We start from the raw sequence: 23,888 nt of genomic DNA, 5'->3' as shown, positions 1-23,888 counted from the left end.
GTTTGACTCCCTCTTCTTTGTGGCAACCCCTGAGATATTGGAACACTGCTATCATGTCTCCCCTAGTCCTTTCTATTAAACTAGACATACCCAGTTCCTGCAACCGTTCTTCATATGTTTTAGTCTCCAGTCCCCTAATCATCTTTGTTGCTCTTCTCTGCACTCTTTCTAGAGTCTCCACATCTTTTTTATATCGTGCAGTATTCCAAGTGTGGCCTTACCAAGGCATTATAAAGTAGTATTAACACTTCACGTGATCTTGATTCTATCCCTCTGTTGATGCAGCCTAGAACTGTGTTGGCTTTTTTGGTAGCTGCTGCACATTGCTGGCTCATATTTAAATAGTTGTCCACTAGAACTCCAAGATCCCTCTCACAATTACTACTATTGAGCACGGTACCACCTATACTGTATCTGTACATTTCGTTTTTGTTGCCTAAATGTAGAACCTTACTCTTTTCACCATTGAATTTCATTTTATTAGATAGTGCCCAATGTTCAAGTTTGTCAAGATCCTTCTGTATCTTAAGCCTATCTTCTGGAGTGTTGGCTATTCCTGCCAGCTTGGTGTCATCTGCAAATTTGATGAATTCCCCATTTATTCCTTCATCCAAATCATTGATGAAGATGTTGAAGAGTACTGGGCCTAAAACAGAGCCTGGGGGTACTCCACTGCATACTTCCCTCCATGTAGATGCAGTTCCATTGAGGACTACACGTTGAGTGCGGTTGGTCAGCCAGTTACGTATCCATCTGGTGGTGATGCTGTTTAACCCACATTCTTCTACTTTATCTAGTAGTAGGTTATGGTCTACCTTATCAAAAGTCCAAGTAAACTATATCAACGGCATTCCTCTGGTCCACTAATTTTGTCACATTATCAAAGAATGTAATAAGATTAGTCTGGCATGATCTGTTTTTGACAAATCCATGTTGACTTTTGGCTATTACTTTGTTTGCTTCTAGGTGTTTGCAAATTCGTTGCTTGATTATTTTTTTCAGAATCTTTCCTGGTATTGAGGTCAGGCTGATAGGTCTGTAGTTTCCTGGATCTATTTTTTCCCTTTTTTGAAGATGGGAACCACATCAGCTCTTTTCCAGTCCTCTAGTAATTCCCCGGTGTTCCAGGATCTCTGAACGATATAATTCAGTGGTTCTGAGATCTCGTCTGCTAGTTCCTTCAGAACCCTGGGGTGTAATCCATCCGGTCCTGGTGATTTGAACTCATCTAGGGTAGACAGGTGCTCACTTACCATTTTCTTCCCTATTTCAGGGAAGAAAATGGTAAGCAAAACGTCTTCAAAGGAAAAACAGCAAGTCTAGTTTTTTTCTTGAAAAAGCACCTATATTTACTTTAGAGAGTGGCCCGTTTCACTGAAAGGAACTCTGGGCGGTATACATTACCACTTTGCATACACCCTGCCAATTGTGTGTGCAGAAAGCACAGATAAGCAAATTGTGCAAAGCACAATCGGGAACTAAAACTAAAGATTATGTTTGCACAACTCCCTAATAAATGATCTTACAAGTAGTCCTCAACTGCCATAAACACATGCCAGTTGCCAGGCCTCTGAATATTAATCACGTGACCAGGGCAATTGTGCAAGGGTCGTATGAAAAACTGGTCATAAGTCACTTTTGCCAGTGCCATTTTAACTTTGAACAGTCACTAAACAAATGGTTCTAAATTGGGGATTTCCTGTACTCGTTCTTTCTCCTCTACCACAACAACCCTGTGAGGTGGGCTGGGCAGAGAGAGAGAGGGGGGGGCTTTGATGTCTATGGCAAGATTAGAATTTAAAACCCATAGGAGCTTTTTTTTTTCTTCCAAAAGGCAACTGAACTTTTAAACTGTAACAGAGTTGGAAGGGACCTTGGAGGTCATCTAGTCCAACACCCTGTTCACACAGGAGACCTGTACTATGGATTTGAACCGCCAACCTTTCTGATCAGCAAGCTCAGTGTCTTAGCCAATCTAGTCAGACTTTTTATTCCTTGAAGAGGTTTCACTTCTCAAAATAAAATGAAACAGAACAAAAATCTCCAGGATGTTTCGATGAGCTGCGGGTGGCCCACAGCTCACATTGCATGACAGGGTCGGCTAGGCAGGGAGTCCCCGATTTACAACAGTTCGTTTAGTGACCAAAGTTACTACAGCATTTTTTTGGGGGGGAGTGACAGATTTCAAATCGGTCACAAGTCTCTTTTTTTTCCAGTGCTCCTTCGAACGGTCCCTGAGCGAGTCGTATTAAATAGATCCCGCCTCGGATCCTTTGAAGCGTAACGGGTTAAAGCCGGGAGTCGTCGGGGCGAGGCAGTAAGAAGAGGAGGGCCAAATCCCGTTCGTCAGCGAGGCAAAAAGCGCCCTATGACCGGGGGGAGGCGCCTCCGCAGCCCGCTGGCTTCCTTCTCCGCTTGCCCTTCTTTGCGGGACCGCGGCCGCTTCGGAGCACCGGGGTAGCAGCTCGAACGCTCGCCCGAGAGGAAGAAGTAGAGGGCGCGGGTCTCTCTCCTCTCTCTCTCTCTCTCCGGCGTCCGAATCCGGAGCTGAGAAAGAGTGAGAAGGCGCAAGGACGAGCACGCAAAGACTTGGTTGGCATTTTGGCTTAAGACGGTCGCCGCTTCCTGGTTAGAAAAAGGCGTGGGAACATCAGCTGTCCTGGGCGGTGGGAGGGAGGAGGAGGAGGAGGAGGAAGAGAAGGAAGGCTGTGAGGTACTTGGTGCTCTCCAAGCTTGGTTGTTTTTTTGCAACCTCAACTATGTAACATCATCATTAACAACAACCCTCCATCGTTTCCCCGGTTGGCGGGCTTCGCTCATCACCCCCCCTCCCCTTATTACGCCTCGAGCGAGCCCCTGGGGATGGGAATCGCGTGTCCCCGAGGACGGTGAGTTAGTCATTCCCGCTCATTGGCAGCCTCCAAGGTCGGCACGGCGTTTATCTCAGCTTTAGTGTGGCTGAGCAGAACGGGGCTAACTCGGCCTTTACACTGGTTGAAGAAAAGGCGCCCTGGGGAGAAAGTTGCTCCAGTCTTAAGAGATTAACAGAGTTGGAAGGGACCTTGCAGGTCATCTAGTCCAACCCCCTGAAACTGTTTTAGAGTCGATTTAATTTCACTTTTCTCCCAAGATTTCGTGCAGATGAGGAAAAAAAAAGTTTAGAGCGTCTTTTTTTTTAGGTGACTTTTTTTTAAGGTGTCAAAACCTTTTTACAGGTAGTCCTCAGCAATAATTTAACAACTTAATTCTAGGATGTGAAGGGCTGCCACAAAAAAGAGGGGGTCAAATTATTCTCCAAAGCAGCAGCAGGAAAGACAAAAAACATTGGATGGAAACTAATCAAAGAGAGAAGCTACCTGGAATTAAGGAGAAATTTCCTAACAGGGAGGACAATTAAGCAGTGGAACAGCCTGCCACCAGAAGTTGTGGGTGCTTCATCCCTGGAGGTTTTAAGAAAAGACTGGACAGTCAGTTATCTGAAATTGTATAGGGTCTTCTGCTCAAGTAAGGGGTTGGACTAGATGACCTGCAAGGTCCCTTCCAACTCATTCATTCTATTCTAACAGTTCCTTTAGTCACTGTTCAAATTGCAATGGCAGTAAGCACTTAGAGTTATATACCACTTCATAGGGCTTCACAGCTATCTCTAAACAGTTTACGGTATCAGCCTATTGCCCAATAGTACTTACGACCATTGCAGTATCCCCACAATCACTTGATCAAAATTCAGATGCTTCGCAATTGACTCATATTTATGACGGTTGGCAACTGACTCATATTTATGACAGTAGCAGTGTCTTTTCTGTGACCTTCTGGCAAGCAATGTCAAAGGGGAAGCTAGATTTTCTTGTGTTACTAATTCAATGATTTCAGTGATTCATTGAACAAAAATTGTAAAATGGGGCAAAACTCGCTTAACAAATATATCTTGCTTAATAACAGAAATGTTGGGCTCAATTGTGGGTCGAAAGTCGAGTTGTTCATTTGGAAACTACATTGGGGTTTCTGAAACTCTGCAACTTTTAGATGTGTGACTTCAGATCTCATCTTGGAAAAGCACCCAAACCCAAAGTCGTAATTTTTACATCCTGGTTTATTGGACAAACAGTTACATAGAACAGGGTTCACCAACCTTTCGGACCCCAGAGACCACTAATAATTTGAAATTCTGGACCAGTAATATGTTCTGCCTAATGAGCGGCTGGGTGGGTGTGGCTAGGTGGTCATGTGACTGGGTGGGCATGGCCAACTTGATGTCACTCACGCCAAGGGGTGCCTCGCGGTCTCTACTCGGCCCTCCCCTCCCAGCCACTCCTTGCCTGCCCGGGCTCTTTAGGGTCCCAAAAGGAAGCAGTTGCTGGAGCTAAGCAGCCACTGTGAGAAAGAGTTGGCAAAACAGCTGGCTCAGTTCAAATTGGATCTGACTGAGAAGTAGGCTCAGCAGAAGCATCTCACTGAGGACTACGACCATATGCTTTCCAAGACCTGCAGAAGTGCAAGGCCAGGTGCGGCTCCTGGAGGCTCAGTGGGCTGAGATGGGCAGCCAGTTCCAGACCATGATACAATCCCACTGGAACAAGGCCCTCCGGCTCTTCGCCACCAGTGGCGCTTCCCTCCAGTTTTCACCCAAAGCCCCACACCAGGAGACTGAAGCAGCTCCTGAATCAGAACTTCTGTCCCCCTCTGATCTGCACAAAAAGACCCCAAAAGGGGGAGACTCTCTGCAGCACCACAAGCGTTCATTGCATGTATCTGGCCCAGCAGCTGTAGTTTGAGAACCCCTGATTTAATGCAATATAAAAATACAAATAATTTTTCTGTAGGCCACCAAAATTTTATCGCGTACCACCAGTTAGTGACCACTGATATAGATAATACACAATAGATAATTCCCTACACACTGACTTGCATAGTCTACCTCCTCCCCCCAAACAGGCCGACCCTGTGTTTCTTCTTCCATCTTCTCCCAGCCAAAACTCCCACTCCCCAAAATTCCTCTGGCACAAACAAAAAGTGGTTACTTTGCTAGTAGTTTTGTGTGGGGCATTAATCCACTCCCTCTGTGAATCTACCTAATGATGGTTTGCTCAATAAACCAGGATGTAAACATGACTCTGGGTTTGTGCAAATAAGCTACTGCCTTTAGAAGCTGAGGTAATTGTCCCAGCCTTTCCCAATCCGGCTACCATCTTGGAACCATGTCAGTGGACGTTTATGGGTTATGGAATCCCTATATACTCAGTGTTTGGGGCCCTAGGGAGCTGTCGTGTTGTGTCTTTCCTTAGAAATGGAGGCTAGTACTGGTAGTCTAGACATATGACAACAATTGAGACCAACGTTTTTGTTTCCAAGTGAAATGTTTGCTAAGCAAATTTTGCTCCATTTTACAACCTTTCTTGCCACAGCTGTTAAGTGAATCATTGCAGTTGTTAAATTAGTAATATGGTTGTTAAATGAATCTTGTTTTCCCATTGACTTTGCTTGTCAGAAGACCGCAAAAGATGATCACATGACCCCAGGACATTGCAACGGTTATCATTGTGAGTAACTTCCCAAGCACCTGAATTTTGATCATGTAGCCATGGAGATGCTACCACGGTCAAAACTCTAAAAAACGGTCATAATTCATTTTCTTTAGGGTTACTAACCCCGAACGATAACTAAATGAACTGTTGTAAATTAAGGACCACCTATAAAGAAATTATAGAAATTAAAGGGATCCGGTGGCTCAGTGGCTAAGACGCTGAGCTTGTCAATCAGAAAAGTCGGTAGTTTGACGGTTTGAATCCCTAGCGCCACGTAACGGAGTGAGTTCCCGTTACTTGTCCCAGCTTCTGCCAATCCAACAGTTCAAAAGCACGTAAAATGCAAGTAGAAAAATAGGGACCACCTTTGGTGGGAAGGTTACAGTGTTCTGTGTCCCTTCGGTGTTTAGACATGCCGGTCACATGACCACGGAGACGTCTTCGGGCAGTGCTGGCTCTTTGGCTTTGAAACGGAGATGGGCACCGCCCCCTTTGAATGGCTAGCATGCATGTGTGAAGGGGAACCTTTACCTTTATAAAGAAAGTATAGGCATATCAGTAAATATTGACCTATTGGCTTTAATGTTTTCTTACACTCCTATTAGTCTTCCTCCTTCCCTTGTATGGGCTTCCCAAGTTCAAATTTGGCTCCAGGGTAAATGTATTGGCAAGCCAGTCTTTGCACAGTGAGTTGGCAAGAAGAGTAATCATTCTGTTGCCTATAGGGAAGACAAGAAGCCATGTTGGTTTGGACGGACACGTCACCCCATTGACATGTGTGAAATGAAGGAAATTCTTTTTTTTTCTCACACCCTGGATTAGTGGCAATGACACTGAATTAATCAAGGATCCAGGGTGAGGTAAAATAGAGGCTAAGGGATTGAGCAAAGTTGTGTCATCTGAAAGATGTTTGGGGCCTTGAATTCAGGGTGGGGAGCTCTCTAAACCAGTGGATGGGTTACGTTCCACGATTTGATCCAAGCAAGGTCATGCCCGTTTACAATTTTTGTTTCCTTTTTATTAAGTGTTGGAAGCAGGAGAAAGGAATTTGAAGCATCAGCCACTTCCAAGGTTTCTCAGCCTCAGCTACTTTAAGAGGGTGGACTTCAACTCCCAGAATTCTCCAGTAAGCATTGGCTGACTGGAGAATTCTGGGAACTGAAGTCCACTCAGTCAGCATAGGGAATTCTGGGACTTGAAGTCCACTCAGTCAGCATGGCTGACTGGAGAATTCTGAGAACTGAAGTCCATTCAATCAGCATGGCTGACTGGGGGAATTCTGGGAATTGAAGTCCACTCAGTCAGCATGGCTGACTGGGGAATTCTGAGAACTGAAGTCCACTCAATCAGCATGGCTGACTGGGGGAATTATGGGAATTGAAGTCCACTCAGTCACCATGTTTGACTGGGGAATTCTGGGAACTGAAGTCCATTCAGCATGACTGACTGGAGAATTCTGAGAATTAAAGCCCACTCCTCTTAAAGTGTCTGAGGTTGAGAAACAGTGGCCAAGTCTTCTCCAAACAGCCAAGCTATATATTCAGTGCAGCTAATGGGTTTGAATTATTTGTGTGGGTAGATCTGCCCCCATCTCTAACCAGGCAAACCATAATAACAAACTAGTTGGCCCTTTGGAGGTCTTCGGTGCTCTCTGAGCTTGGTGGTTTTATTGTAGATGCTTCATTACCAAACTAGATTACATCATCAGTGCTAGAAAGAAGTCTGTGATTTGCCCATCATAACCTGATTCTAATATATGTGTTTATGGGTATGTGTGAGTCTAGCATGTAACAAAATATGCTACTGATAACGAAGTCTATTCCTATTTTCTCATCTAGTGTATAGAGAAAGAGCTTCTGAAATGAATTGGTAGGTTACCATCTATTCCAGTCTGCAGAAGTGACAGAAGAGCTGGGATTGTCTGGTGATACTTAGACAGGTAAATCTTTAATCTTTTCATCTCTTTATCTTTCTAGCCTACAGCCTTTTCAAAAGCACTTTTCCATTTCAGCATTCCTTCTCCTTAGTTTTAATATTTTTTAATTGCTTTTGTATCGCAAATTCTATTTCTGTATTGAACAGTGTGCTTTCTAGGTATCCAAAGTGTTCAAATATAAACATCATAATCATTATAATCATATCATCATACAAGCATATATTACAGTATATAATATTGATCGTTATTAAAACTCTTCCATATTGACATCAGTTGCATCAGTTGTATAACCATCAAAGTATTTACTAATCAGTTTTTCTTTCCCATGTAGTCCATATTTTCAATCCACTGATCTAACCTCTGTATCTATCAACTAGCCAGTTGTAAAAAAATTCCCATGTCATAAAATATTCCAGTTCTAATTTTTCTTTGATTTTTAGGGTTAACCTATCCAATCCATTCCAGTATTTTTTTGATTATATTGTCATCAGTAAGGGTTTCTTCATTTTATTGTGCGTATAAATCCTGGCTGCTGTTAAAATATGTAGAATTTACGTAATATGTATTATTTATTATAGTTTTCTGGTCACATGTCCAAAAGGAATATCTCAGTCTTCAAATCTATGTATTGTTTTGACATAGTTTCCAGCCATATGCCTTAATTGTGCCTTTGGGCATATCAGTGTCATATCAACATCTTTATTCGCCAAAATACCTGAAGATATGACAAGAAGCAATGGGTGGAAATTAATCAAGGAGAAAACCAACCTAGAACTAAGAATACATTTCTTTCTTGACATTTAGAACAATTAATCAGTGGAACCACTTGCCTCCAGAAGTTGTGGAACCACTGGAGGTTTTTGAGAAGAGGTCGGACAACACATTTGTCTGAAATGTTATATAGGGTTTCCTGCCTGAGCAGGGGATTGGGCTAAAAGAACTGCAAGGTCCCTTCCAACTCTGTTATTCTGTCTTTTCTTGGTCTTCCATGTTGCCTCATAACCCCAATCCAAAGATTAAAAATGCAAAATAAAGGCCAAAATATTTAATTTCACCCGTTCTGATGCCAACTTTTTTGCTGCAGTTGGTGTTATAAAGTGCCCTTCCTCCTTTTTGCCTCTGGCTAAGAGCAGGAACTCTATGTCCTCTACATGCTAGAACAATGTTTCTTAACTTGGGTAACTTTTAAGGTGTGGGTGGGGAATTCTGGGAATTGAAGTCCCAGAACACATTGTAAAATGGCTGAGGAGGTGTCATAAGGGATCATTCAAGCTCTGGGGTGTTGGCTTAAAAATAAACTGAAATAATTTCTTCTTCCTTTTGCAGCAGGATCACATTTGGTCTTGCTCATTCTTGGTAAAGATGCAAGAGTTTTAAATTTAAAGGTGCATTTTGAAATACTACACTGTCAAATGATCTTTAAAATTTTGTTGTTTAATCAACAATGGGCCCTATCCCACAAAATGAAATTTAATGTGGAGAAAAGCAAGATTTTACACCTGGGCCTGAAAAACCAAAGGTACAACTACAGATTAGGTGAAACCTGGCTCAAAAACAGCAACTGTGTGAGGAATCTTGGAGTCCTAGTGGACGGTCTCTTAAATGTGAGCCAGCAGTGTGCAGCAGCAGCCAAAAAAGCTAATACAATCCTTGGTTGTATAAACAGAGGCATAGAATCAAAATCACATAAAGTATTAGTACCACTTTATGAAGCCTTAGTAAACCACATCCGAAATACTACATCCAGTTTTGGTCACTACATTACAAAAAAGATGTTTAAACTTTGGAAAAAGTATAAAGAAGAGCAACTAAGACGATTAAAGACCTAAAGACTAAAACGTATAAAGAAGGGTTGCAGGATTTGGGTTTGGCTAGAAAAGAACGGTAAGGGGGTATATGATAGCAGTATTCCAGTATTTGAGAGGCTGCCATAAAGAAGAGGGGATTGACTTATTTTACAACGCACTTCAGGGAAGGGCAAGAAACAATGGATGGAAACTAATCAAGGAGAGAAACAACCTGGAATTATTTATTAGGAAGAATCCTCCTAATAGGGAGGACAATTAAGCAGTAGAACAGCTTGCCTTCAGATATTGTGGTTGCTTCATTACTGGAGGTTTTTAAGAAGAGATTGGACAACCATTTGTCTGAAATGGTATAGGATCTTCTGCTTGAGCAGGGGGCAAGACTAGAAGACCTCTAAGGTCCTTTCCAGCTAGATTCTGATTCTTTCACTTTTCTTTCTACTTGGAACCTATTTCTGGACTTTGTGTTCAAGGTGGAGGAAAAAAATGAAACTTTGATTTTGGGTTTTACCAGTTAGGCAGGTCATAGAAATGGCTAGTTTATACTATTATGTAAAAGTAAAAACTTGAGGTTTGATGCTATTATCTTACAATACAATACAATACAATACAATACAATACAATACAATACAATACAATACAATACAATACAATACAATACAATACAATACAATACAATGGTAGAGTTGGAAGGGACCTTGGAGGTCTTCTAGTCCAACCCCCTACCTAGGCAGGAAACCCTATACCGTTTCAGACAAATAGCTATCCAACATCTTCTTAAAGACTTCCAGTGTTGGGGCATTCACAACTTCTGGAGGCAAACTGTTCCACTGATTAATTGTTCTCACTGTCAGGAAATTTCTCCTCAGTTCTAAATTGCTTCTCTCCTTGATTAGTTTCCACCCATTGCTTCTTGTTCTACCCTCAGGTGCCTTGGAGAATAGTTTGACTCCCTCTTCTTTGTGGCAACCCCTGAGATATTGGAACACTGCTATCATGTCTCCCCTAGTCCTTCTTTCTCTTAAGCTAGACATACCCAGTTCCTGCAACCGTTCTTCATATGTTTAGTCTTATTTAGTCTTATTCTACTGCACTAAAGGAGGTATTTCTTTCCCCCCTTTTTCGTACAGTTTTTCCTTTCCTTTTCCTTCCCCTGTCTTTCCTACTATTTCATTTTGCATTTTTATATTATAAATTAATAATTTAAAAAGACAGTTTTATATGTAAGCTTGCCTGCTAAATTTGCACCCCCATCTTGAAAACAAGCCATTCAGAAATGGATTTTTGTTTTGGCATGTATTTTGCTGCTTTTATTTTTCCTTCTGCAGAGATTGAAACCCTGTTGACTTTTTCCTCAGAGACAATGGATCCCACTGCCCTTCATTGTATGGAGAAGCCTTCTGTCCATGCGAATACTCCTGTTCCTGATATTCTCCAAAAACTAGAGGAATCTCGGTTTAGACTTTTGAATCCTGTCCGTCCTTCAGGATTGTGGGTAGGTGTCCTGAAATCATCTGTCATCCAGGGCCAGTCAATGATTCACCCCAGGACAGTTGGTTTGCCTCAGCTTTCTTGAACTCAAATGCTCCAGGCTGGCCACTCAGCATGATAAGGTTCAGCTAAGACCCTATGAAAATATTCCTAATTAATGTTGGCTTAATCTGGATTCCTGGCTAGTCGATTTATATGTTGTGGCTTTCCCCCGACCACACACAATTATGAGAATCAAAAATGGTCAGGGTCTGAAGCTGGTACCCTGGCAACCAGAAGGCTCTGTCTGCCCTCTGTTTTTGAAAAAAAGAGAGAGTTAAATCTAAATAGGATAGGATACCACAAGGAGATCTCAGAAGACATAAACTACACCAGGAAGGCGAAAGTGCCAGCAGGAGACTTGCTTCTGTCACGTGGACGAGATCATTACAGGAATACTCACAGCCGCAAGGATAATATTTGCAAAATATTGGAAAAACAAGACCACCACATCAGAGGAGGATATAATTCGGAAAAATGTTTGATTGTGCCGAAATGGACTTTAAAAATAAAAGATAAAGAGGACACAGAATATTACTTGATATAAAATAAAAATTTTTGAGTGGTTAGAGACAATAGGTAGGAATTAGATAAAGAAAGATCATTGCTATGTGTGGATTAAATATATAGATGATTCATAATTATAAATACACCAATACAGTCAACAAGTATAGCTGTATACGTATAGGAGCATAAATAAGCTGAAATTTAGCTAAAACGCTTTTTATTATTATTATTTTTGTTGTTGGTGGTGGTGTGTGTGTGCGTGTGTGTGTGTGTGTGTGTGCGTATACCTTGTTTCCCTGAAAATAAGACCTCGGATAATAAGCCCAATCGGACTTTTGAGCGCATGTGCTAAAATAAGACCTCCCCCAAAATAAGCCCTCTCTGAAAATATTGCAACACAGCAGCAGCCATGAGGAGACCACACTCGCCGCCTCCTGCACCTCAAAAATAATAAGACCTCCCTGGAAATAAGGCCAAGTGCTTATTTCGGGGGGGGGGTCAAAAGAAAATAAGACCCTGTCTTATTTTCGGGGAAACACGGTGTGTGTGTGTGTGTGTGTGTGTGTGTGTGTGTGTGTGTGTGTGTGTAATTTTTCTCTACCCTGCTTCTGTACATGATATATCCTGACAATGCAGTCTATTCAAAATATTTATCAATAAAATAATAAGATTTTAAAAGAAAATTAAGATGTCCCTAGAAGTCAAATTCAATGTGACATTTTTCAGACCCAGCCTTTCTGCCAAATTATCTACGGTAATTTTCAGACTATTGGGAAGAAGAAAGGAGCAGTGGTGACGCTTGATAATTCAGTTACTGCTGTTCTGCTTATTTAGATGTGTCTGCTCGGGTTCTCGAATGTGCAGAGATGGGCAAAATGACCATGGAGTTAAAAGAAAGAGAAGAATCTGATTTCTATAAAATATGGAATAGAATTTATAAGTGGCCAGAAAACAGAAGCCAAAACAGGAAATAGAACTCTTTGTTTTTGTTTTGTTTTAAACTAGTACTGAATAAAAATTAACCAAAGTTACTAATTATTATCAAATTGACCACAATGTAAATACAATGGTGATACGAACAATTAATATTATTATAATTGTTAGTACAACTGTTATTACATTATCACAGAGGTTAACACGGATAGGAAGGCAACGGAGAATGGAGAACTACAAAGGCTAAACATGTATGCCGATACAGAAGGCTGTATAACTATTTTTTATATTGTTATGTGTGTCTTGTTTTTTCGCATTTTTTTCTGTTTTTAAAGGTAAAAATGTTTACTAAAAACTATTTAAAAAAAAAAAGATGTGTCTGCTTGTGTCCCAGCAGGAGGATGTGGGTTTGGCACATGTGGAGAGCTTGTGGAAAGGCCCAGAGGGATCTACAAAGAGCGAAAATGTCCCAGGGACTAGAGAGACATTGGGAAGAAATCAGAATCAGGAACAAAGCAAGTTAATGGTAAGGAAGCCCCGGCTGAGTGAAGACAATTCAGTGGTGCAAATAGTGGATTGAAGAATACAGGTAGTCCTCAACTTACGGCCAGAAGTGAGTTCAAAATTTCTGTCGCTAAGTGAATTTTACCCCGTTGGATAAGCTTTCCTGCCACAGTTAAATGAATCACTGCAGTTGTTAAGTTAGTCACATGGTTGTTACGTGAATCTGGCTTCCTGTTGATGTTGGTCAGACAATTGTGAAAGAGTGACCACGAGACATGGCATCTGTCATAAACATGAGTCGGTTGCAAGACATCTGAATTTTGATCACATGATCAATAGTTGTAAGTGTGAAATGGTCATAAGACATTTTTTTCAGCACCGTTGTCACGGTAACTAAATGCACTGTTGTAAGACGAGGACTATCTGTACTTGGGAGTTGGAGGGGAGATGTCTGTTTGACACCATGGTCTTAAATGTCGCTTTTATTGTTTTTTTTTTCCAGCTATCTCAGTTTCTGCAAACCGGGCCTAAGAAATTGCTTTCCTACTGTACCTTCTCTCAGCCAAATTTGCTGCGGTTGGAAAACCCCTTCCTGACACAGCCAACATCTTCCAGCCTTACTTTGCCATGGCTGGAACAATCCAGAGCTCGCTTGTTGCTCCCGGTTGTTCCAGCAAACCTCCCTCTGGATTCCGCGCAGCTTTTGAAAGGGTCCTCACTCCCTCCTTGGCCAAAACTCTGTGCCGCTGAATTGTCGCGAGAGGAGGAGACCTCTCAATCTTACCAGGAACTGGAGGGGCAGCAGGTAAGAGTAAAACTCAGGTAAGGGTAAAACTGAAATTCAGAAAGAAATATAGATAATCCTTGACCTATGATCCAGTAGTGGGATTCAAAAAAAAATTACTACCGGTTTGGTGTGCGTTGTGTGGTTTGGTGGGTGTGGCTTGGCGGGCATGGAAGGTGAACAACACTGCAAAATCCCCATCTCCTCTCCACTCCTGGGGGGAGGATCCTACAAAATCCCCATTTCCTCCCCACTCTTGGGGTAAGGTTACTGCAAAATCCCCATTCCCTCCCATCAGCTGGGACTTGGGAGGCAGCAAATAGATGGGGGGGGGGGCAGTCAGAGGTGGTACTTGCTGGTTCTCCGAACTACTCAAAATTTCCACTACCAGTTCCTCAGAACTGGTCAGAACCAGCTGAATATCATCTCTGCTATGACCACAACTGAGCTCAATATTTATATTGCTAAGTTAGAGACAGTTGTTAAATGAGCCTGGGCCCATTTTACAACCTTGCTTGACACAGTTGTTAATTAAATTGCTGCTGTTGTGAAAATAGCAGCAGGATTGTTAAAAATTCCCAGATTCCAACTTTGCTAATCAGAAGGTTGCAAAAAAATGATCACATGGCCCTGGGACACTGCAACCATCGTAAATACATGCCAGTTGCCAAGTGTCTGATTTGATTGTATGATCAGCGGTCATAAGTGTGAAAAACTGAAAGTCTCTTTTTAGCTATTGTATCTTCAAATGGTCACTAAAAGAATGATTATAAGTCAAGGACTGCTTCAGCCTCATCTATAGAAAATAAGTACCATATCAAGTGTCCTTCATGTTGAGTATGATTCCTGATGACTTCATGGATACATTCAATATTTATTTCTAAACATCAATGCAATTTTTTTTTTTGCTTAGATGTATGGATTCCAAACCTTTTTCCAGATTTTTTTCAAAACTTTCCTTAACTTACTTCATAGTAGGGCAGTGTTTATGGTCCACTTTAAGATGTGTGGATTTCAACGCCCAGAATTCTTCAGTGCTGGCTGTGGAATTCCAGAAGTTGAAGTCCACATATCTTAAAAGTGGTCAAGGTTGAAGAACACTGAAATATTTCTCCAAGTATTCTACTAGAACTTCCTCATAGTCTCCCAACCAAGTACCAAACTTTATTGACCTTGCTTATTTTCTGCATATAGGAAAATCATCCTGCTCCAGATCAGTGTCAGTGCGCTCCTTAATGGAGGACCAAATGGGGTTGCAACTATTGTAGTATCCACACATTCACTTGGAGGGCACAAGGTTTAGGAAAGATGCTGTGTGGAGATTATTTAGAGAGGATGGCTCTAGGCAGCAATCTGATTCGGAAATGCATGCAGAGCACCTGTCGGGAACAGCTTTAATTAAAGGTGGCGTTTCCTGGAAATTGCATTATGTCATCCTGGAAACTGACACCTTTGATTTAGGCCAGTTTGTACCTGATGGGTGTTTCTCGCAAGCATGCCTATTTTCCTTTGGCTTCAGATCTCTGCAACAGATCTCTCTACTTGGGAGCTTAGATCAGCTTTGAATCCAGAAGGTGCAGAGAGTGGTGAGGACATCAGAAAAGATTATTAGACATTTGCTTCCTTCTATCCAGGACATGGCATGTAAGTGGTGCTTGACCAGGATTCTGCAGTATTATCAGGGATGCTACATATCCTCTCGATCACTAGTTTTCTTTGTTACCTTCCGATGGGAGATTTCATGGTATCCAAAAGCAGAACAATTAGATTCTGTACAGAGCTGAGATTCACTTACCTATCCTACTGGTTCCAAATGTGAGCGTGTATGCGTGATCGCTTCGCTCGCATGCACCTCATCTGCACATACACACCACCTTCTGCACATGTGCAGTACTCGCACATTTTGTGCAGTACTCGCGCATTTTGTGCAGTACTCGCGCATTTTGAGCCGCCCACAGCCGCCGCTGCCAGTTCTCCCGAACCAGAGAGAACTGGCTGAATACAATCTCTGATTCTATAATAGCTTTATACCATATAGTATCAAACTCTCAACTCTCAAACAATTTCATATTGTACTTTACAGTCTGTGAGTTGGGAACTGGAGTTTTTTTTTTATTAGCATGCAAAATATTTTCAATGAAAATAAACAGTGAAAAGATACTATCGGCTGCATTATGTAATTCAGTCACTAGTTCTGCAGTAATTAAAGAGGGTACTTAGTGATCCTTATTCATTCTTGTTTTATTTCCCCTTTCATAGAAATCTCTCCCTCCACCTCCCGCTATTTATTCAAAATGGTCTGTGCTTAGTAATAGTACTTACACTTATATACCGCTTCACAGTGCTTTACAGCCCTCTCTAAGTGGTTTACAGGGTCAGCCTATCGCCCCCCAATAACAATCCTCATTTTACCGACCTCGAAAGGATGGAAGACTGAGTCAACATTGAGCCGGTCAGAATTGAACTGCCGAACTACTGGCAGCAGTCAGTCAGCAGAACTAGCCTACAGTACTGCATTCTAACCACTGTACCACCACCTCTTGTACACTGTGTGTGTGTGTGTGTGTGTGTGTATCAGCTAAGCCAAGTATATATATATATATATATATATATATATATATATATATATATATATATATATATATATATATATATATATATATATATATATATATATATATATATATATATATATATATATATATATATATATATATATATATATATATATATATATATATATATATATATATATATATATATATATATATATATATATATGTTGTATTTGTGCTGATAAATAAATAAAGGGAGACTAGTATAGATCTATTTCAAGCTATTTAGCTCTCATCAGCTAGCCATACCTTTACTGGATATATATATTAATCACAGATCATTTTGAATACATAATAGAAAAGTTTTGAGAGGTAACAAGTTTGATTGTGTGTGTGTGTGTGTGTGTGTGTGTGTGTGTGTGTGTGTAAATGAAAACAGGCTGGTCATGTAGCAAGAAGAACTGATGGCAGATAGACCAAGACAGTCGTAGAATGGATCCCACTTGATCAAAAGCATCCACAAAAGAAACCTAAAACAAGATGGATCGACAATATAAGCAATTATTGCTGGCCCAGTTGGCAAAAGAAAGCTCAGGAGCATATTGGTTGGAAACATCCTGCAGTGGATAAACAATGGCTAAAATCATTATTTTCTTTTGAGAATGGGCATCAGAATTTCATTTTTTTTAATGTGTGCCAATGCGCTCACCGAAAAAAGGGACAATAAAAGTTATCTGATAATTACATTTTTTTTTCTTTGATGCTTTCCCATGATGGCTTCTTTTGTGCTTCAACATCCTTTCCATGCATTTTACGACGACCTAGCGACAAATAATGTATTTTTCGGAGTATAAAACGCACTGGAGTATAAGAACGCACCAAGATTTTGAAGAGGCAAATTAAAAAAAAAGTTTTTGCACTCTGCAGACCCGCCCCCAAAATGGTCCATTTTTTGTGAAAATGGGCCTGTTTTTTGTCAAAAAAAGGACATGCATAGTCTTTAGGAGGCTTATAGAGTGCTCCTGGGGGCTGGGGGAGAAAAATGAGCAAAAAATGGCCCGTTTTTTGCTCATTTCTGCCCTCCCCAGCCCCCAGGAGCACCCTGGAAGCCTCCTAAAGGCTATGCTCGGCCATTTTTGCAAAGGGGACGGGATTTTGGGAGGCAAAAAATGCTATATTCAGTTTATAAGATGCACCCAGGTTTTCACCCTCTTTTTTGAGAGAAAAAGGTGCATCTTATACTCTGAAAAATACGGTAATTCCTCTACAAGTGGTCCTTGACTTAACAACAGTTCACTTAGCAACCGTTCAAAGTTACAACAGCATTGAAAAAATGAGTTATGACCATTTTTCACTCTTATGACTGTTGGTTGCAGCATTCCCATGGTCAGATGATTTATATTTGGATGCTTGGCAGCTAGTTCATATTTATGATGGTTGCAGTGTTCCGGGGGGCGGGGGATCACGTGATCTGCTTTTGCAACCTTCTGACAAGCTAAGTTAATGGGGAAGCAGATTTACCTTTTACTAATTTAACAACTGCAGTGATTCACTTAATAAACGTGGCAAGGAAAGTCTTAGAATGAGGGCAAAACTCACTTAACCAATTTCTCACTTAGCAATGTATATTCTGGGCTCAATTGTGGTCATACGTCGAGGGCTACCTGGGTTAACGTAGTTTGGGTGAGTATCCCCAACACGCAGTACAGGCTGTTGGAGCAGAACTGGAAAAACAAATAGAGGAAATGGCATCCTAAACTTCAGAGTTGCAGCCTTGCTTTCTTTCAGATTTAGCGGGCGGCCATCGCTTGCCAGCTGATTGGACTTGGTGGCTTAATGGTGACATGTATTTTTCTTCTCTCCAAACGGTAGAAAAAAGAGGACGAGGTGGACTCGTTCAACGACATCCCAGAATATGTCCTTGCAATGCCCAAGGATGAGTCGGCACAGTTAGAGGAGGAAGATGACACCCTGTGGTCTGAGATACAGGAGGAGGATGAAGGGGAAGCTGTCAAAGATCAAAAGGTAAGGAACAAGCTGCAGCAGTAGCAGTCCCTATGCATGGAGTGCGGCCTGATCTTTCCCACCTTTGTGGATATTTACAAACAAATAAAAGCTTTGCAAGCACGAATAATACAGATAGTGAGGAGTCCTTGATGCTCTCTGAGCTTGCTTGCATTCTTGCAGATGTTTCATTACCGAAACTAAGGTATTTTTCAGAGTATAAGACACACCTTTTTTCCTCAGAAAAGAGGCTGAAGATCTGGGTGCGTCTTATACACTGAATGCAGCATTTTTGCCTCCCGAAACCCAGCCCCCTCCACCCAAATGGCCATGCATAGCCTTTAGAAGGCTTTCAGAGAACTCCTGGGGGCTGGGGAGGGCAGAAATGAGCGAAAAACAGGCATTTTGCCACCCCAGCCCCCAGGAGCACTCTATAAGCCTCCTAAAGGCCATGCAAGTCCTTTTTTGATTAAAAAAACTGGCCCCTTTTGACAAAAACAGGCCATTTTTGTGCTTGTTTTGGCCCTCCCAACCCTCCAGGAGCATTCTACAAGCCTCCTAAAGGCTATTCATGCCCCCCGCTTTTTTTTAAAAAAAAAAACAGGCCCTTTTCATGAAAAACAGGCCATTTTAGCGAGGACTCTTTTTTTAAAAAATTGCCTCTTCAAAATCTTAGTGCTTCTTATATACCAGTGCGTCTTATACTCCGAAAAATACGGTAGGTAACATCAGAGGCGAAATGCAATTTTTTTAAACTACCAGTTCTGTGGGCGTGGCTTGGTGGGCGTGGCAGGGGAAGGATACTACAAAATCTCCATTCCCACCCCACTGTGGGGTCAGCCAGAGATGGCATTTGCCAGTTCTCTGAGCTACTCAAAATTTCCGCTACCGATTCTCTAGAACCTGTCAGAACCTGCTGAATTTCACCCTGGGTAACTAGCACCGATGATGTTTATGGAGATTCTCAGTCATCCAGGTCATGGTTGTCCCAAAGGTGCTTTTTCAAGAGGCAACTGGATCTTCTGGTTTTTCTTTGAAGGCGTTTCTCTTCTCATCCAAGAAGTCTTCTTCAGCTCTGACTGGTTGAGGGAGGGCTGTTCAGTTTTGATATAGATGGCCTCTTTAACCCCACTTTCAAACCAACTGTCCTCTCTGTCCAAAATGTGGACTCAACAGAGGCTAAGGGATATGACATCACCTATCTCCAGTCTACAACACAGTCCTTTCAACAATTCCAAGAAGGCTCCACACCCATTTGCACCACTCAGGTGACCCTGAGGACACAGATAAACCTCCAGTTGGCCTCAACGGCCGACTAAAAGGATGCAAAGGACCAGCCGTCTTCAAGGAGTATAAATCCTTCCATTCCCCACCATCCAGTCAGAGCTGAAGAAGCTTCTTGGATGAGAAGCGAAACGTCTTCAAAGAAAATCCAGAAAATCCAAGTGCCTCTTGAAAAAACACCTTTGGGATAGCACTGATGATGTTACCTAGTTTGGGTAATGAAATGTCCACAGGAAAACAAGCAGGCTCAGAGAGCACCAAGGACCCCTCATTTCAACCCTGAGCTACAAATTCAGGTAGTCCTTGACATACGGCCACAATTGAGCCCAACATTTCTTTTGTTAAGTGAGATGGTTGTTAAGTGAGTTTTGCCCCACTTTACGATCTCGTCACCATTGTTAAGCGAATCACTGCAGTTGTTAAGTTACTAGCACAGTTGTTAAACGAATCTGGCTTCCCCGTTGACTTCGCTTGTCAGAAAGTTGCAAAAGAGTATGAAAAACTGGTCATAAGTCACTTTTCCCCCCAGTGCATTTCAACTTAGAACAGTCACTAAACAAATGGTTGTAAGTTGAGGACAACCTGTGCTCATTCCTCCTCCTATTTTTCCCCACAACAACTCTGTGTCAAAGGGTGGATTGGACTGAGACAGGGAGACTGGCCCACGCTCAACCAGCTGGCTTTGGTGCCTAAGACAGGATTAGAATTCAGAGCTGTACATGTTGAAAATAGTTGCAAGTAACTTTTTTCAGTGCCGTTGTATCTTGGAACGGTCGCTAAACAAATAGCATTCTGCATTATTTTGTTCCAGTTTTTGGTTCTAATCTGGGATGTTTTTTGTTTTTTTAAAGTTCTTGTGGTCGATTTTTTCTCTTTGTTTATACTACCATATTTTTCGGAGTATAAGATGTACCTTTTCCCCCAAAAAAGAGGGTGAAAATCTGGGTGCATCTTATACCTTGAATACAGCATTTTTGGCCTCCTGAAACCCTATCCCCTTTGCAAAAATGAATGTGCAGAGGGTTTGGGAGGCTTGCAAAGTGCTCCTAGGGGCTGGGGAGGGGAAAAACGAGGGGAAAAACGGGCCATTTTTGCCCTCCCCCAGCCCCCAGAAGCACTCTACAAGCCTCTGCATGCCCCTCTCCTTTTTTTTGCAAAAAACAAGGCATGGAGAGGATTTGGGAGGCCTGCAGAGCGCAAAAACTTTTTTTTTAAATTTATCTCTTCAAAATCATGGTCTTATACTCTGAAAAACACTGTAATTAAACTGTCTCTTATGGACTAGAAAATTAGAATTGGTGAGGAAATTCCCATCAATTTCCTAAATCCTTCTTTCCTCCTCTCCCCACCTTTTTTTCTTTAGCTAATGCTCTTGAGCATGGTGTGCTGTTCCTTGGTGGAAGGGGCACGTTTTGGGAATCCTCCGGGATTGTTACAGCAGAAACTGATGAAAACATGTAAGAGTCTAGCAGAATATGAACCAGAATTCATCCTCAAGGTAGGAAAGGGGGCTGTGGAACATGGGCTTGAGGGTTGGGGATGGGTGGGATGTGTAAAGCATTAGGAGCAGCTGTGTACCGTGGACATCCCTGAACTTAAGAGGATATCTGATTTCTTGTCATTGTGGTGTAGGTTTAGCTCTGGTTGCACCACTTTTTTTTTGTACATGATTGATTCCCCCAATTTATTGGGTGGTCAAATTGTTGTGAGTGTGATAGAATAACCAAAACCTTTAATTTAAAGTGTCTATTATGATAAGACTCAAAATGTTAGGCAGATGATCCGAAGCACATCTTCAAGTCGACTGTGAACAGAGAGGTTTTCAAGAAAACACTGGGCAACCTTTGTTCTGAATGACTTGAGGATTCCTGCAGTGGGCTAGGAAGTTAGTACCAATGCGATTCCAAATTGAAGGGATTGATCGGTGGCATCACCGTTGCCCCGGAGGATGCCCAGTTGGGATCTCCTTTCACATCCATGTTAAATTGCCCATGGAAGTGGTACACACTTATCTACTTGCGGCTGCCCACTTTCGAACTGGAAGTGGTGCATATGACGGGAGCTCACCCCATCCCACAGCAGCAACCGGGTCTCAAAAGCAAACCAACTGATCGTCATCTCAGCGCCTAACCTCCTGAGCCACCACGCTCCAACATCATGATTTTCAGATAAAAGCCTGAGATTGGCTTTTCTAATCCCTGCAGTTAAGTACCATGGATGATTTAAAACATGCAGCATGTGCAAGCTTATTTTTGAACTAGAAAATTTTTACTCCGCTAGTTCTTGCTGACTTTAGGGAGCAATGCTCATCTCCGTTTCAATGTCATTGAGCTAGTGCTGTCTGAAGACATGGCCAGCATGACATCACGGAGCACTGTTATCTTTCCACCGAAGTGGTACCTATTTACGTACTTGCATTTGCATGCTTTCAAAACTGCTAGTTTGGCAGGTATTAGGGCGAGGATGGAAGCTCACGCCATCATGTGGCATTCGGGTCTTGAACCGTGGCTTTCTGGGTTTCTAGCCAACAATCTCAGCGTCTTAACCACTGAGCCACCGCACAGTCCCTTCCTGCAAGGAAGAGTAGGAAAGTATTCCAAACACCAGAATATAAAAACTCTTAGCAGACTGCAGAGAATATTTGGAAACTCTTTATTTCCTGCAAAACAGAATTATTATAAAGTTCTGACTGGAAGGACCTCCAAGCTTTTGCATCTGTCATAGTACCGCTTTCTTCTTTTGAATTTGTAAACTCCTGCACATAAGTAGCAAGGATGCATTCCAACTTTTAGAATTATGTTGTGGTTTAACCTTGTATCACATTGTGGGTTTGCCTGCGGCTGTTTATTTAGGAAGTCTCCGGAGTGTAATTTGAGCAGGGCTACCTAAATTTTGCTCACAAACTAAATATTTAACCATGAACAAACTGGTGTTATTAAGTATTAAGATTCCTAATCTTAATATTATCTTAATATTAATAATATTAGATTTTTGCTCACCTCTATGATCTCTTTCCCTCCGCTCAGGTTGCCTTGTATGCCCGCCAAGAACTGAACATCCGCAGTACGGCTAATTTCCTCCTGGCATTGGCTTCCTACCTTCCGCCCTGCCGCCCACATGTGCGGCGCTATTTTTGCCATTCAGTACAACTCCCGTCGGACTGGATGCAAGTGGCCAAGCTCTATCAAGTGAGAACATATCCCATATTCTCCCATTGCCTCTGCAACAGGGAATTCCAGATTTAATCCTAGATAGAACTTTTTTGATTGAAGAGTGCAGAGAAGAGCAACAAAGATGATTAGGGGACTGGAGGCTAAAACAGGTTGCAGGAACTGGGTATGTTTAATGAAAAGGAGGACTAAGGGAGGCATGATAGCAGTGTTCCAATATCTCAGGGGTTGCCACAAAGAAGAGGGAGTCAAGCTATTCTCTAAAGCACCTGAGTGTAGAACAAGAAACAATGGATGAAAACTCTAGAAAGAGTGCAGAGAAGAGCAACAAAGATGATGAGGGGACTGGAGACTAAAACATATGAAGAACGATTGCAGGAACTGGGTATGTTTAGCTTAAGAGAAAGAAGGACCAGGGGAGACATGATAGCAGTCTTCCAATATCTCAGGGGTTGCCACAAAGAAGAGGGAGTCAAACTATTCTCCAAGGCACCTGAGGGTAGGACAAGAAGCAATGGGTGGAAACTAATCAACCTAGAACTAAGGAGAAATTTCCTGACAGTGTAGAACAATTAACTATGTGAAACAACTTGCTTCCAGAAGTTGTGAGTGCTCCAACACTGGAAGTTTTTTTTTTTAATGTTTTGTTTCTTTTATATTACTTTTCATTTCCACCGAACAGTATGAAATATTTGAAATATCCACATATTTGTTGTAATATTCATCACAATACTGCTAATAATATCTGTATATCAATACAATTACAATAATACATAACATCTCCATCATCAAATTCCCTCCACGTTAACATTCCCTCTTTTTTTATATCTCTCCTCCTTTCTAACTTCTGTTTCTGTTGTCCAACCATTGGTAAAATACATCCCACATCAAGAAATATTCAGTTTCTTCTTTATCCTTAATAATGAGCGTTAATCTGTCCATTTCTAGTGTTTTCTTAACTACACTCACATCTGACAGTATTTCATCATTTTTCCATTGTCGCGCCAATACAATTCTAGCTGCAGTTAATATATGTAAAACCGGATGTATAGTCTTCCTGTCATATTTTTCTGGTAGAATGCCCAACATAAACTTCTCAGGTTTCAAGTCAATATGATATGCTTTATCATTTTTTTCCAATCGAGGATGTATTTTCATCCAAAAGCTTTTGGCTTTTGAAGTTTTTAAGGAGAACTTGGACAACCAATTGGTATAAGGCCTGGATGGCGAACCTATGGCACGTTTGCCACAGATGGCACGTGGACCAATTTGTTAGGGCACTCCAGGTGTTGCCCTGTCAGCTCCAATGTATATGCTTGCACTGGCCAGCTGACTTCGGCCTTTTTTTTCT

The 23,888-nt window shown here is 41.7% G+C and overlaps 1 protein-coding gene across 2 annotated transcripts in view; it reads left to right on the top strand.

Moving 5' to 3' along the window:
- The first annotated feature begins 2,325 nt into the window (after window positions 1-2,325).
- Window positions 2,326-23,888, top strand: part of TEP1 (telomerase associated protein 1) — a 125,155-nt gene continuing 103,592 nt past the window's right edge. The window contains exons 1-8 of one of the 2 annotated variants that reach the window (XM_081932388.1): window positions 2,326-2,628; window positions 7,364-7,464; window positions 10,625-10,761; window positions 12,634-12,762; window positions 13,243-13,545; window positions 17,952-18,104; window positions 20,731-20,865; window positions 22,394-22,555. In XM_081932388.1, the coding sequence (XP_081788514.1) occupies window positions 10,630-10,761; window positions 12,634-12,762; window positions 13,243-13,545; window positions 17,952-18,104; window positions 20,731-20,865; window positions 22,394-22,555 (1,014 nt within the window). In that variant the 5' untranslated portion in view covers window positions 2,326-2,628; window positions 7,364-7,464; window positions 10,625-10,629. Of the gene's footprint in view, window positions 2,629-7,363; window positions 7,465-10,624; window positions 10,762-12,630; window positions 12,763-13,242; window positions 13,546-17,951; window positions 18,105-20,730; window positions 20,866-22,393; window positions 22,556-23,888 lie in introns of both variants that reach the window. The other variant, XM_081932387.1, reaches the window with a different exon arrangement.

Source organism: Natrix helvetica (assembly GCF_964273705.1).
Source record: "Natrix helvetica genome assembly, chromosome: Z".
Lineage (NCBI taxonomy): Eukaryota > Metazoa > Chordata > Lepidosauria > Squamata > Natricidae > Natrix > Natrix helvetica.
The sequence above is the reverse complement of the archived record's forward strand: the minus strand, read 5'-3'. Positions and strand labels throughout refer to the sequence as shown.